General features: G+C 37.5%; 1 protein-coding gene across 2 annotated transcripts in view; it reads right to left on the bottom strand.

Moving 5' to 3' along the window:
- Nucleotides 1-4,424: 4,424 nt before the first annotated feature.
- Nucleotides 4,425-12,786, bottom strand: part of LOC119728727 (deleted in malignant brain tumors 1 protein-like) — a 45,687-nt gene continuing 37,325 nt past the window's right edge. Inside the window, exon 10 of one of the 2 annotated variants that reach the window (XM_038201073.1) lies at nucleotides 4,425-6,218. In XM_038201073.1, the coding sequence (XP_038057001.1) occupies nucleotides 6,062-6,218 (157 nt within the window). In that variant the 3' untranslated portion in view covers nucleotides 4,425-6,061. The remainder of the gene's footprint in view (nucleotides 6,219-12,786) is intronic. The other variant, XM_038201074.1, reaches the window with a different exon arrangement.

The raw sequence follows: 12,786 nt of genomic DNA, 5'->3' as shown, positions 1-12,786 counted from the left end.
ACTGATTCACGAGTCGGCCAATCGAATGTGGGGCGAACCCTGTAACATTTCTTTAAAATTATAGTACACATGATGCAAAACAAGCAAATGTTTGTCTCAAAATAAAGTACACCCTTCTTTAGATATTGATCAGAATTAATGAACTTAATATGTTTGGATAGAGGACATCTTGATGCCCTTGTCCTTGTAATTGCCTCTTTCTGAAATATTCAGTACATTTCGAATCATTTACATTAAAAAACGGGTATATCTGAGGCACCCTGTATAAGCCTAGCCTCTATGTGCTCTGCTCCTTGATAAATTATGAAGTACGAAGCAAAGTGATCTCACGCTGTCGACAAAACTATTTCTTCTTTTTTCAATATAAGGTAAATCATGCCATTTAAAAGAATCCGGCGTCTTCCCATTCAAGAGTGCAGAGTAAATAAAGCAGATTCGTCGGACATCATCTAAAACGGCAATCTCAAGAATACGGCAAATGATAAATTAATGGTGAACAATGAAGGGGCTAATGCACAAATGTGATATTATTTATAAGCAAACGTTATTCTGATGTTCGACAATAGGCCTTTGTCTTAAATATTGTTCAGTGTAACAGACCTATCGTGACAGGGACAACTTCTTGGGGCACGTCCAGTAAGCTTCTATTTTAACTGATACCTTCCATGTGGGCGTCACACGATTTCTTCTAAATATATCACTAATACCGAAATGTTACCGATACCAATAAGTTGAATATCAATTTCAAACACACTGAAGTATGAATTAATCAAATCCCTTCTTTTTTATCACACTTTACACCCGTCTCTTTATTCCCGACTCTTTCAATGATGTACCGTCTGTGCTATCTTGGAGTTCACCCCTAAACGGTTCAACAAAATGATATTTTTCTAGCGATACAAAAACTATTCACTTTTGAATGAGACATTGGACGTAAAAATAAATGGACCACATTCAGTTATGGAATAATTGCAAATTTTGAATTTCTTGCTAGCCGAAAATAACCCAGTTAATTCTTGCGGGATGGACTGGTTCCTGCCACCTAATTTATCGATAATGTAGGGAGGGGAACCAGTCTAATCGTTAGGTGGAACTATTTGTGCGCAAACAAACTCCCAAAATAGAAACAAGTTGTAGTTAAAATAAAATGTACAAGTTAAAAAAAAATCGACGGTGCATCTTAAGAATTACTTCATTATTAGTACGTAAAACTGTCAAGTGGCTTCTTCTTGTACCCACTATCACATCATTTTAATTCCCGGTGCAAGACGAACCTGCGGTATTTGCTCGCTATGGTCTACAATTATTAACTTTTTACTGAGACAAACACAAATTTAATCGAATAAATTGTCTAAGGCTCATTATCACTATTTTGATATTTAAATCATTGATGCACAAATTGCGCAAAATCACAATTCTTAGCCCAAACGAGTAGAGTTTATGTTGTTTCTCGATAAGATTTTGGGGCTCTACATCGTTATTATTTCAACATTGTTATGTGTCTAAACACCCACGATCGATAATTATTATTCTTAAATTAAACAGAATTACTGCAACGAACAAAGTATTTAAATTATTAAATATTATGCCAAATCCGTCTACATAATAGAGCCTGCCTGAAAGTAAAAGGTCACGTGACGAGATTCTGGAACCCTCGCGCGGCCCACCTACGGGCATTTTACACTGGTTGCCCTTTCTATTGCTTTAATTTTTGATAGAATGATTTCTAACCGTAATTACACCAAGAAACATTCATGTTGGAATTTTATCTTGGTATTCTTCATGAATAATGGATGAAAAATCACTTGGAGATTGGTAAAAACGAATTTCATTTACGACCTTTCACATCCGACATTTTCGTTCCCAGCTCTACATGTTTCTTTCACGTTTGTTTTCACATTGTGTACATTTTTCAGAACGAGAATGTATAACGACGCGAAGATTTACCTACCTACAGCCGATGGGTTCTAGATTAAGTCGGGCTGGCTCGAGTGCAGTCCTTATCAGCGGTTACTTTAGATTTGTTTTCGTTAATGCTAATGAGTCAGTTCAGTTTATTCAAAAAGATTCAGTTTTCACTTAATGACCGCCACAAAATGATTTCATAAATGTTTATCTATGTACGAGTACACCGATTTGCACTAGTCCGCATGCATTTTAGATTTTCGGAAATGAGAGGTAAATTTATGGAACGATATTACTCTTTCACGTCATTTATCAGTTTCCATAACTTTATATGCTATAGTAACAATTTTATGAAGGCATTTTTTTTTGGGGGGGGGCGATTTTCTTAAGAAATCAATGCACCAAAAATAATTGCAAATTGTAGATTTTTTTCCACTCTAAATGTCCTATTTAAGGGTTCCAGAAGCGCGCCACCAGTGGTAAACTTTCAGGCTGTATTATACTGTTGTATACTGGCAATAGTACATGTACTTGGTGATGGGCGTTAAGCATGATATAGAAAACGGCCACAGTAATCTTGATACAGATTGTTAAGTTTCTCATAGGAATATGCAGATGCAACACATGCGTATTTGGCCTTTTTTGCAACTATTAATAATAATAACAATAACAACAACTTGACAATAATGCCTATAGTAAAAACGATTTAAAATAGAAAATACAGAAAAATATTATACAATGGCACCGCAAGTAATGTTGTCACACAACGCAAAAACGTAATGCAATTAATCTTTTATAAGTTAAAACTTCATCAATTGTTTTTAAAAAATGAAACTAGTATCAATTTTACAACAGAAAAGTTTATTTGTGCCTCGCAATTCAGTGAAAAAGAAGAAGAGAAGCACGACTGACTACAAAAGGCTTGTATATATAATAATCCACATCAACAAGTCCAGTATGTACAGCATAATTACTGCCTCAATAAATTTTCTCAGAAAACGTATTCCTAATATACAACTTTAATTATACATTCATGATTTCATGTACATACACATATGTTTGAATTAATTTCTTGAATTAAACAAGTTTGCTTTACATAATACTTTAAGCAAGATCATATAAATACTATAACTATAGGCCATGCATTAAAAAAAGTCAATAGTTTTTCCTAAAATGTCCACACAATGGACTTCAAAGGTCATCGGAGCTTCTGAACCAACACTGATCAAACCTCGTTCCGAAGGCTTAATTCATTTTCCACCTCGTATTACGTGTTTTAACGTTCAATGTAAATTATAAAGTATACTCTACCTAAACAAAATCCTCCCATCTCCATTTTGCCTATAATAATATGAAGTGTAAAACTGCATACTGGATGGGCAAAGATGATAACATTATAACTGAGAACAAAAATCGTGTTTTTGGATCTCACACCGCCAGTGGCGCACCCGGGGGGGGGGGGGGGTCAGGGGGCTTGAGCCCCCCCCCCCCAAGAAGTTGTCAATTATTTTTTTTTTAGTCCCACGAGTTGACCTTGGTGATATGTATGTGGCCTATTTTCGAGTAGTTTAATAGGGGTAAGTGGTGCCACCAACGTCAAAATAATCCCCCCCCCCCCAAAAAAAGGCAAAAAAGTAAAAAAACAGTTGGAAAAAAAATTGTGAGCCCCCCAAAACAAATCCTGGGTGCGCCACTGCACACTGCGACATACGAATCGATCCCGTCTGTAACCCTGAAACTGTATACGAAACCACACTGATTAGCATGGCTAGGCACCAGCTTATTTCGTACCTAATTTGCATGTGCAAGATTTTTGAACATGCAAATTATGCAATACCAGGGCGAGAGAGCAGGTAGAGGGAGCGTACTGCTCGACACCATGGGACTGAGGTTTATATTGATCTTGTTGTGTTCCAGTATGTGTGTCCACCATGCGTGGTAACACTCCTATTGTCTTGACACTTTAGTTGCAACTATGCATCAACTACTTCGATAACATTTTCACACGACGCCACATAATTCACAAAAAGTATTGTTTTAGTCTTGATGATTTTCATCACGAGGTATCAGTTTTGCAGCAATACTGATTGAGTATTCTGGTTCACTGACCTCTCAAATTTAACAAGACTTGCGTATACTATTAGCAATGACTTTAACATGTTTGGTAACACTTATTACGTTATGAAGTTGAATTCAAGTAAATTCAACATATATTTGAAAAATATGAGGCAACATTCTTAGTAACAATTAAAATAAGAAAATCGCTCACCTTATAATGACTCCTACGGGTTGATCTCGTTAAGACATCATTAACAAATCACACTTAATCTAACACAGATATCTGTAGTGGACCATCACTGTACTCAGTCTACAATTGTTAACCGAAACAGGGTTGGACTAATACTAAATACATGTAGAGGGTTTTGTATAAAAGGAGCACCATAAAATAAACAGTATTTGCTCACCAACACTGCTAGTCACGAAACGCCTCCTTCAAGGAGAATGACCGGGTTTTATTGTTTTTAATTTTAGGGGTAATAAAAATAATGCAGACGATAAAAAACAGTCTTAATACATTCCTCATAATGTTTAAGGTACAGGTAATTTACAATATTAACATCACGCGTGTAAACTGTTACTGGTGCAATGCATACGAGCATGCATAACGAGTGTAGCATTTTAACACGATTGTTAGAATAGCATTTTCTACACTGCACAGAATTAAAAAAAAAACAAATACACGCGTACACTTACAGGAAAATCTCTTTGTCACAATGCGCACTATTCTATTTTTTTCGGCTGACCTTCAACTATAATGCATCTTGAGTCCAATTTCCTCAGAATAAAGAAATGAATTTGTAAAAGGTTCAAATCCAATTTGGTTTTTCTTCTACAAAAATACTGTCCAAAAATGTTTGATTAGGCCTATAATGCTCAGAAACGCATCTGAACGAAATTATTTTTTGAGTGACTGCGGCCACAAGTCTCAAGAATAGTCTTGTGTCAAAAGTTTATAACTTTCTGGGACTGAGTGACAACTGCAACCACAACTCTCACGAGAAACAGTCTTGTTACAAGACGTTTCCGTTACTCTGATTAACTCTGTAGTCTTGTAGAAGACGCTTCTCCTGTTGATGTTAGCAATTGTGTATATAATCTCGAACCTCATGAGAAATTATTTGCAGTTCTTATATTTAATTCACCATGACGTAGATGTATGTGTTTGCCTTAAGAGTAGACAATTCCCTAAAGAATTGTGTCAAAATGCATTGTCTGTGTATGCACTTACATGAAGTATTAGTTTATCGATTGCGCCCAGTAAAGTAATTTCTGGTATTTTAATTTTCATTGTAAAATTACTCCACTTGACAAAAAGTCTCATATAACACTCGTACAGCACAACCACTTGTACATTAATGGACAGGAACGTTGCTCGAATTTATCTATATACATGACTGCGAAGGAAATATACTTTGGAAACTCTAAAAGCAAAAACTGGAATAGCGAGGCCACACATTTTACATTTTCTTCTTGAAATAACAAGGCGCTGCAGCACTGATCTATACCATCGGCACAAGATGGGGCTTATTTGAGTCCTTTTTGTCTCACGTTTTCATTATTTGTCATTGATTCGGATAGAAGTAACATTTGCTAATGGTTGAAAAGTCCAACAGCAGTGTCATGTCGGCAACCATGCATTATTTATCTCTTACTTCATTTGAAATTAAAGACATGAGAAATGGCCTTCCAAGAATGATCATTAATTGTTGTTGATTAGAAAAACTAGGGCTGTGTCCGAATGACTTGGCTACGCCTGGAGATTACACACGTGCCTATGGAGGTGGCTGCAGCCGCTTCCCATAGACTTGTCTGTTATTTCAAGCCGTAGCCAACTAATTCAAACGCAGCCTATTATTATATGATACTGCTGATAAGCATAGCCCCCTCTTGCGCTGATCCGAAAGACGATTTACCCGATGAAGTTCTCGCACCCAGCGGCCATCTTTCTCTCATAGCGCTACTGTGCAGATCATGAGATCAATGACACAAGCCTAAGATGGGATGAAAGCCTCGTTTTGAACCATGCAAATGTGCGCTAATTGGACGCCAAGGTGGCCGCCGCGTGATGAGATCTAGTACCTGGACGTCATCACAGCTAATCGTCCATCGCACCGGATGCCAGAGGGATAGCCTGCTCTTCTTGACCGTCCACTTGTTGCATGTCCATATCGGAGCCCTCATGCATGTCAATGTGATACTCATTCTCTGCCTTAGTTGGCTCGGCTGACTCCTGCCTAGAGATACCCGTATATCTGCGGATACAAATGGCAACTTTTAGTTTTCGTCTGCGTGAACAGTTCCCGACTTAGACCACGGAGCACCATGCTTGGATTAATATCATTATACCCCATTTGAAACTTATTCGTTGGTCATGCACTATGTCATTATATATCTGGGTTAAACGTAGACACAAATTTAATGCTTTCAAGCTATTATTCGAGGAGTTTATGAGCAATCGGTGGTATTTTGGGCTTGGAAGATAAGCGGAGTTTGCCAAATTTTTGAAGGCAATGTGTAAACAATATTTATGTGCTGGATATTGCCCTCTTAACGTCAGTGTAGTTATGCACAATGAGTACAACGTACCTCTTTCTGTGTCAGTCACTCTCTAAATTCCAAAGAGTGAATTTAGGGACTAAACATTTCTGAGTGAAAATCACTCTCATTTTCGATAGAAATAGTCTGAAAAATCAACCACTTCAGTCGAAGCTCGAGTGAAAACTCGACCTTTACGATTGAAGAAATTTGGCTTTAAAACGTCTAGTCCCTAGTTTCCGACTGTGGGAGTGAATCTTCACTCGAATGGAGTGAATTTTCACTCTTTTGAATTTAGAGAGCACACTTTTTGGCATTTCGATCAGATCAGAATGGTAGGGTGTAATCTAGTGGTAGTTTTTATATATGCTCAGATAAAGCCTGTTGTGTCCCAATAGTTTCATTAGATTCTGACGTTTTAAAGTAGAATGTCGACTTTGTGGATACCGTCATGATTAGGCCCAAAAATACTTCTGCTTCCTATTACATGGCATTTGAAAAGAGGGTAGGTAGGTAGGGAAATTTGTTTTGTGTACGATCATATGGAGGTGTCTGCGTGTAGTCAAGGGTAAAAAGTAGTAATTGATGGTTTTGGTTTTTTTTCCTCATTCCCCCCCCCAAAAAAAAAATTAAATAAATAAATAAAAAAATAGGGTATAGGGGCTGTCAAAATAGGGTAGGTAAAGTAACCTGAAGCAGAACTGGTTTTTTGGGGTGCCTAAAGTTATAATTTGAAGGGTATTAAAAAATGTGGAAAGGATCCTGTTGAGAAGCGTCATTTTGTGATGTGCTTCGTTCTGTTATTGGATGTAACGTACTGTTTTGCGAAGCATCCCGTTGCATATAGTTTAACGAGGTGGTGTTTGTTTTGTGCTGTGCGGCTTGTTCTGTGTATTGCAGTGTGTACAAATAAAGATGCAGTAATGTAGTACTCGTACTCGTACTTATACTCGTACTTGCACTCGAGTACACTTTTATCGTACTTGTACTCTTTCTCTGAGTCATGAGAATGTACTCGTAATAGTACTCGCCAGAAATTCAATTACCGGCGCTCGTACTCGTACCCGTTACATTCCCGCTGGACTACATGCACGGGAAAAAGAAAACAATTTATACTTTGGGGGAGGCATTCCCGCTTTGTCTAATTACTACTTTGACAGCAAAAACCCATAAGAACATGTTTACACATTGAAATCTACGCTCGTACTCATACGGAACGTTCTACACGTACTCATATGGAAATGTACTCGCGTACAACACTGGTAAGATATATCTTTATGAAATGGTCTCGATTTTTATGCTGTGGTGCTTTTAAATACTACATCATTTTGTTGTAGAAAAGAAATTCCATAATTATCTACTGATCTGCTAACTCCCCTAAGCTGTGGGTAGGCATCAAGCACGACAGGTGGGGTTTATGATATTTTGTTATGCAATCAAAACTGAAACATGAAAGGTTAGATGTTAATTATAAATGAATAATATGGTTATCATTACAGCATGAAAAAGACATGCATAATAACAGCGTGTGAATCATGCAAAGCAATCGGACCACTGTTTTTTTTAACTTTTAAATTATATGTGCCCACTTACAAAATCCGTGAAGCCACCATGGTGTTATGCTACTCAACCGCGGTCAGTAGTCTAGGGGCTAGACTATGTTATGGTTTGATACGCGATAACCCGCCGCCGCGAGAGGCGTTATCACGACCGACCAATATCATCCACGAACCGTCAGTAACAACGTCTAGGCCAATTCGTATTGGTTGTGCAATGCGCGCGCACCTGTTTGACCTAATAAAGAGTACATGTATATGCAGCACGCATTAAAAAAAAATCATAGAAGTTCCGAAGCAAACTATCAAATTTCTTCCAGTAATACAAAAGATGCAGCAGGACTTTTGAGCAATTTCACTGGTCAGCTCTTTTGTTGTGTGTAGTATGTGTGGGACTGAAAATGGACATAACAAAGATACAAAGAGAAGGGAAGATAATGACACTGGGTATCTATTTGTACGGTAACCTATGAAACACGATGACGTCATCAAGTTGGGCTATGGGGAAGGGCGCCGCTTACAGCAGGTAGGTAAACGCGCATGACGCCAAGGTGAATTAACACGAGTGAATTATAGGACATCGGGTGTAAAATACCAGCGGGTTTTTCATTAATGAAGGGGGGAGTTCAAAAGACGAAAACACGGAAAAATGAATTAAAAAAAAAAAGGAAGGAATAAATTAATGAACGAATAAAATAACCAGAAGGGGAATTTAAGTAGTGTCAATGAAAATAGTAACGTTGAAAATTAGCAATGCTTATCAGAGAAGTTCGGGGGTTGCTTTTTTGGGGGGAGGGAGGGGCGGGAGCGGGGAGGGGACCGGGTAAGCAATCAATAAGGACTCTAGCGGCGATTGCTTAATTGCCTGAAGTTGTTCAAATATGGAGACCAGCTTCAAGCTTTTAGCCTTGAAAAACAAGTAAGCATTTATTTGTATTATTAAATATGAATAAATCATTTCCTGTATAACCCGTTGCTCATAACGTAAATAGAATAATTATGATCCCCTTAGACTTTTTCAAGTTTTGACGCAATCATAATAATTAACATTATTTTATAAATGCTTTACTTTACATTACATTACAAGCACTGTACACTTTAAAAAAAATGGATATATTCTTGAAAAAGGAAATAAAGTCGTCAATAATTAAATCCACTAATTTTGACGGTAATAATAATTCATATTATTTTTAAATGCTTTACATTACAGCGCTGTACACTTAAAAAAATGCATAATTCCTTTTAAAATAAAAAACATTAATAGATTAATGATTTAACTAATTTAAATTATTAATTTAACAAATAATTAACAAATATATTACTTACTTTGCAAAAATCTTGTGGAGCCATCAACAATAACAAACATGATGCAAAGTGCATAAATTGGTCACATAAAAAATCTCAACCTGTTCACAAGCGCATTAGCATAATACTGTTTGTAACAAAAGGCCCTTTTAGGCATTTCTTATGAAGCACAGGGGTGGTGCTATTAATCAGAGAATAATCTGCTTTAATATGTTACATATGGGTCATTCCATGTCAGACCAACGCACTTTTTTACCTCATGTCTTCCGATTTTAATAAAAATGGCTGTGCTTGTAGGTCCTAATGAGCAATGAATACACACCAATTTTTAGCCCGATCCGACCTACCATGTGGTCAGGGCAGAAGCCACAAAAAAATGGCATTTTTAGAGTAAAATACCACCCTTTTGGTATAAATATGTCAAAACTATGGCAATTTTCTTCGAATATATGTGAATTTGGTATTAAAATAATGAGGATTGCATGCTCAAATCACTTCTTTTGTCAAAATTAAATTTTGTGAAAAGTAGGTCACGTGACCTTTAATATGCTATCGTGACATTTGACCCACATTTTGTAATAATGTATCATTCCGAAAATCAACGAAATAAAAATAACTTGCTAGAGCATGTCTTCCTCTATCAGAATCTACTAAAAATCAGTTGGGGTCTTCAAAATTTACAACTTTATGACTATTTTTGTACAGTTGGTAGTTTACAAATGAGTCAATTTATAGACTTTACATAAGAAATACACCAACACAACTTACTATTCCGTTTCTAAAGTTACTAAAATATATCTTGGTTTGTGAATTTCTCATTCTGAGGGCTGATGAGGTCTAACCAGACTCATAGTGTAAATTATCAGCAGTGGCGCACCCAGGATTTGGCTTTTGGTGGGGGGGGGGGGGGGGGGGGGGGGGGTCATAAATCGTTTTTTGTTCGAATTTCTGTAAAAGATTGGACCAACAAAAACTAGCCTAAAATCAAACAAACAAATTGACAATGTTGGGGGTGGGTTCAAGCCCCCCCCCCCCCCCTCCTGGGTGCCACTGATAATTAGTTATCCCACGAGCGCGCTTGGAATATGAAATAATGCAATGCTGCTGTGACCCATATGCCACTCGATGCACTACATAATTCCGTGTTCCACGAACGCAAGTGGGATTTATAACCAATTTATCTTCAAGCAAACTTGATATCAAATGCGTACACGCGGAGAAGATGTACGTGCATACATGTAGTGTATTGGTCCGTTCTGCAGGAAATAACACAACATATGTACACGTACATTTTTAATATCTGGGGTGCAATATAGCTGTGCAATATTATATAAAATCACACAGTTGTTGCTATAGATGGACTAATCAGGGTCTAGGATTCAAGTTTGCTTGAAGATAATACTTAATATTACAATCAAAGTTACCTTTACTCATTCATCACTGTGCTTCTTGAACTTTAATGACTCTCACAGACTTGGCATTTTGTTCCTTTGATATGAATTTCACCTGGACGTGAGTCCGCTGTACTGGGTGAAGGCCTGGTTACTGTTAGTGGTTAGCACACTTCAGATATTCTGATTAGACAGTTTCTTTGGAATCAGAAGGTAGAATTTTGTTTTTCCTGGCTTTGTACTTTATACATAAAAATCTAGATTAATTTTAGTAACTTAAGAAACAGATTAGTAAGTTGTGTTGGTGTATTTCTTATGTAAAGTCTATAAATTGACTCATTTGTAAACTACCAACTGTACAAAAATAGTCATAAAGTTGTAAATTTTGAAGACCCCAACTGATTTTTAGTAGATTCTGATAGAGGAAGACATGCTCTAGCAAGTTATTTTTATTTCGTTGATTTTCGGAATGATACATTATTACAAAAATTGGGTCAAAGGTCACGATAGCATATTAAAGGTCACGTGACCTACTTTTCACAAAATTTAATTTTGACAAAAGAAGTGATTTGAGCATGCAATCCTCATTATTTTAATACCAAATTCACATATATTCGAAGAAAATTGCCATAGTTTTGACATATTTATACCAAAAGGGTGGTATTTTACTCTAAAAATGCCATTTTTTTGTGGCTTCTGCCCTGACCACATGGTAGGTCGGATCGGGCTAAAAATTAGTGTGTATTCATTGCTCATTAGGACCTACAAGCACAGCAATTTTTATCAAAATCAGAAGACATGAGGTAAAAAAGTGCGTTGGTCTGACATGGAATGACCCATATATGCATGATTTTAGTTTAGCGACTTTGCATAACTAAGTTTCTCACGTTGAGTGCATGCGGAAAATCTAGTTTTTACCTACCTGCCGTGCGAGGCGCCCTTCCCCATCGTGACCTTTGAGCAGGTATTTCCTGTTTCACTTTTTTAAGCGGACTGTCCTATCTTCCCCTCTCTAGTATCTTTGACCTTAATTGCCTGCAGAAGTCGCGTATGCGCACTAGTTTCCCCCATTTTTCAAAGGTAGATTTTAGGAATTAGCCTAGACGTTGTTACAGACGGTTCGGGGATGATATTGGTTGGTGGTGATAACGCCCTCTCGCGGCGGCGCTTATCAAACAATAACAACATCTAGCCCTATGCGATCAGGTTTAATATGAAGTTAAAAGCCATGGGCGAGGGGAGCCAAGTGTGAATTGTAACAAGATGTTCGCATGCTGATCTTTTCTGATCTGATTGTCTCACATCTTCATGAGATCTGGCAAACCAAGGGCAAGTTCGAGCAAGGACCAGTGGTTAACTTGTGGTTGGTTCGTGACGTACCTAGCGCATGGCGCACTGAAGTTGAAGAGCGAACGACTCTAGTCGAACTATTGTCATATCAACGACCGTCAGAAAATGGCGGTTGCACAATTATTCAACACTTGTTGTTTCTCTTTATTTACACAAATAATAATGATTGTGCAAAGTTTAGGACATCTTACATAATCGCCAATATAATTGTACAATGGTGATAAAAGGGACATAATCATGAGCTAACATGGAAAAACTGTGCAATGAAAATGACATTTAGCGCTCACAGTTTCGTTTTCCGCCATTTTGTTGATTTAGTTGGTCCCCTCAGCACTATGGATAACCAGCTATAAATCGTTGCGCGACCAGCCGCGGTAGGCTGGTTCCCAAATAGTCGACTGGCGTAGTCAACCACCGTCGACTAGACAGAGTTCGGGCTAACTTTAGTCGAACTATGGTTAACCATTGGTCAACAATAGTTCTTGCACGAACTTGCCCCAAGCATTCAATATTTGGCGCTGATCATCTTTCGAAAAGAAAAAAAAAACCGGAAAAACCGCCACCGCTTTAAATCTTGCGTGTGCGTGACCCCGTGCGGAGAGTGCTGTTAGAACAGTATTTCTACGAGAACAAAATGGTAAAACCAAAATAGGGGATTTGTTTTCCCAGCTTTTGTTAGCACT

This window comes from Patiria miniata, unplaced genomic scaffold (genome assembly GCF_015706575.1).
Source record: "Patiria miniata isolate m_02_andy unplaced genomic scaffold, ASM1570657v1 HiC_scaffold_20, whole genome shotgun sequence".
Classification (NCBI taxonomy): Eukaryota; Metazoa; Echinodermata; class Asteroidea; order Valvatida; family Asterinidae; genus Patiria; species Patiria miniata.
This window is presented reverse-complemented; position numbering and strand designations above follow the sequence as displayed.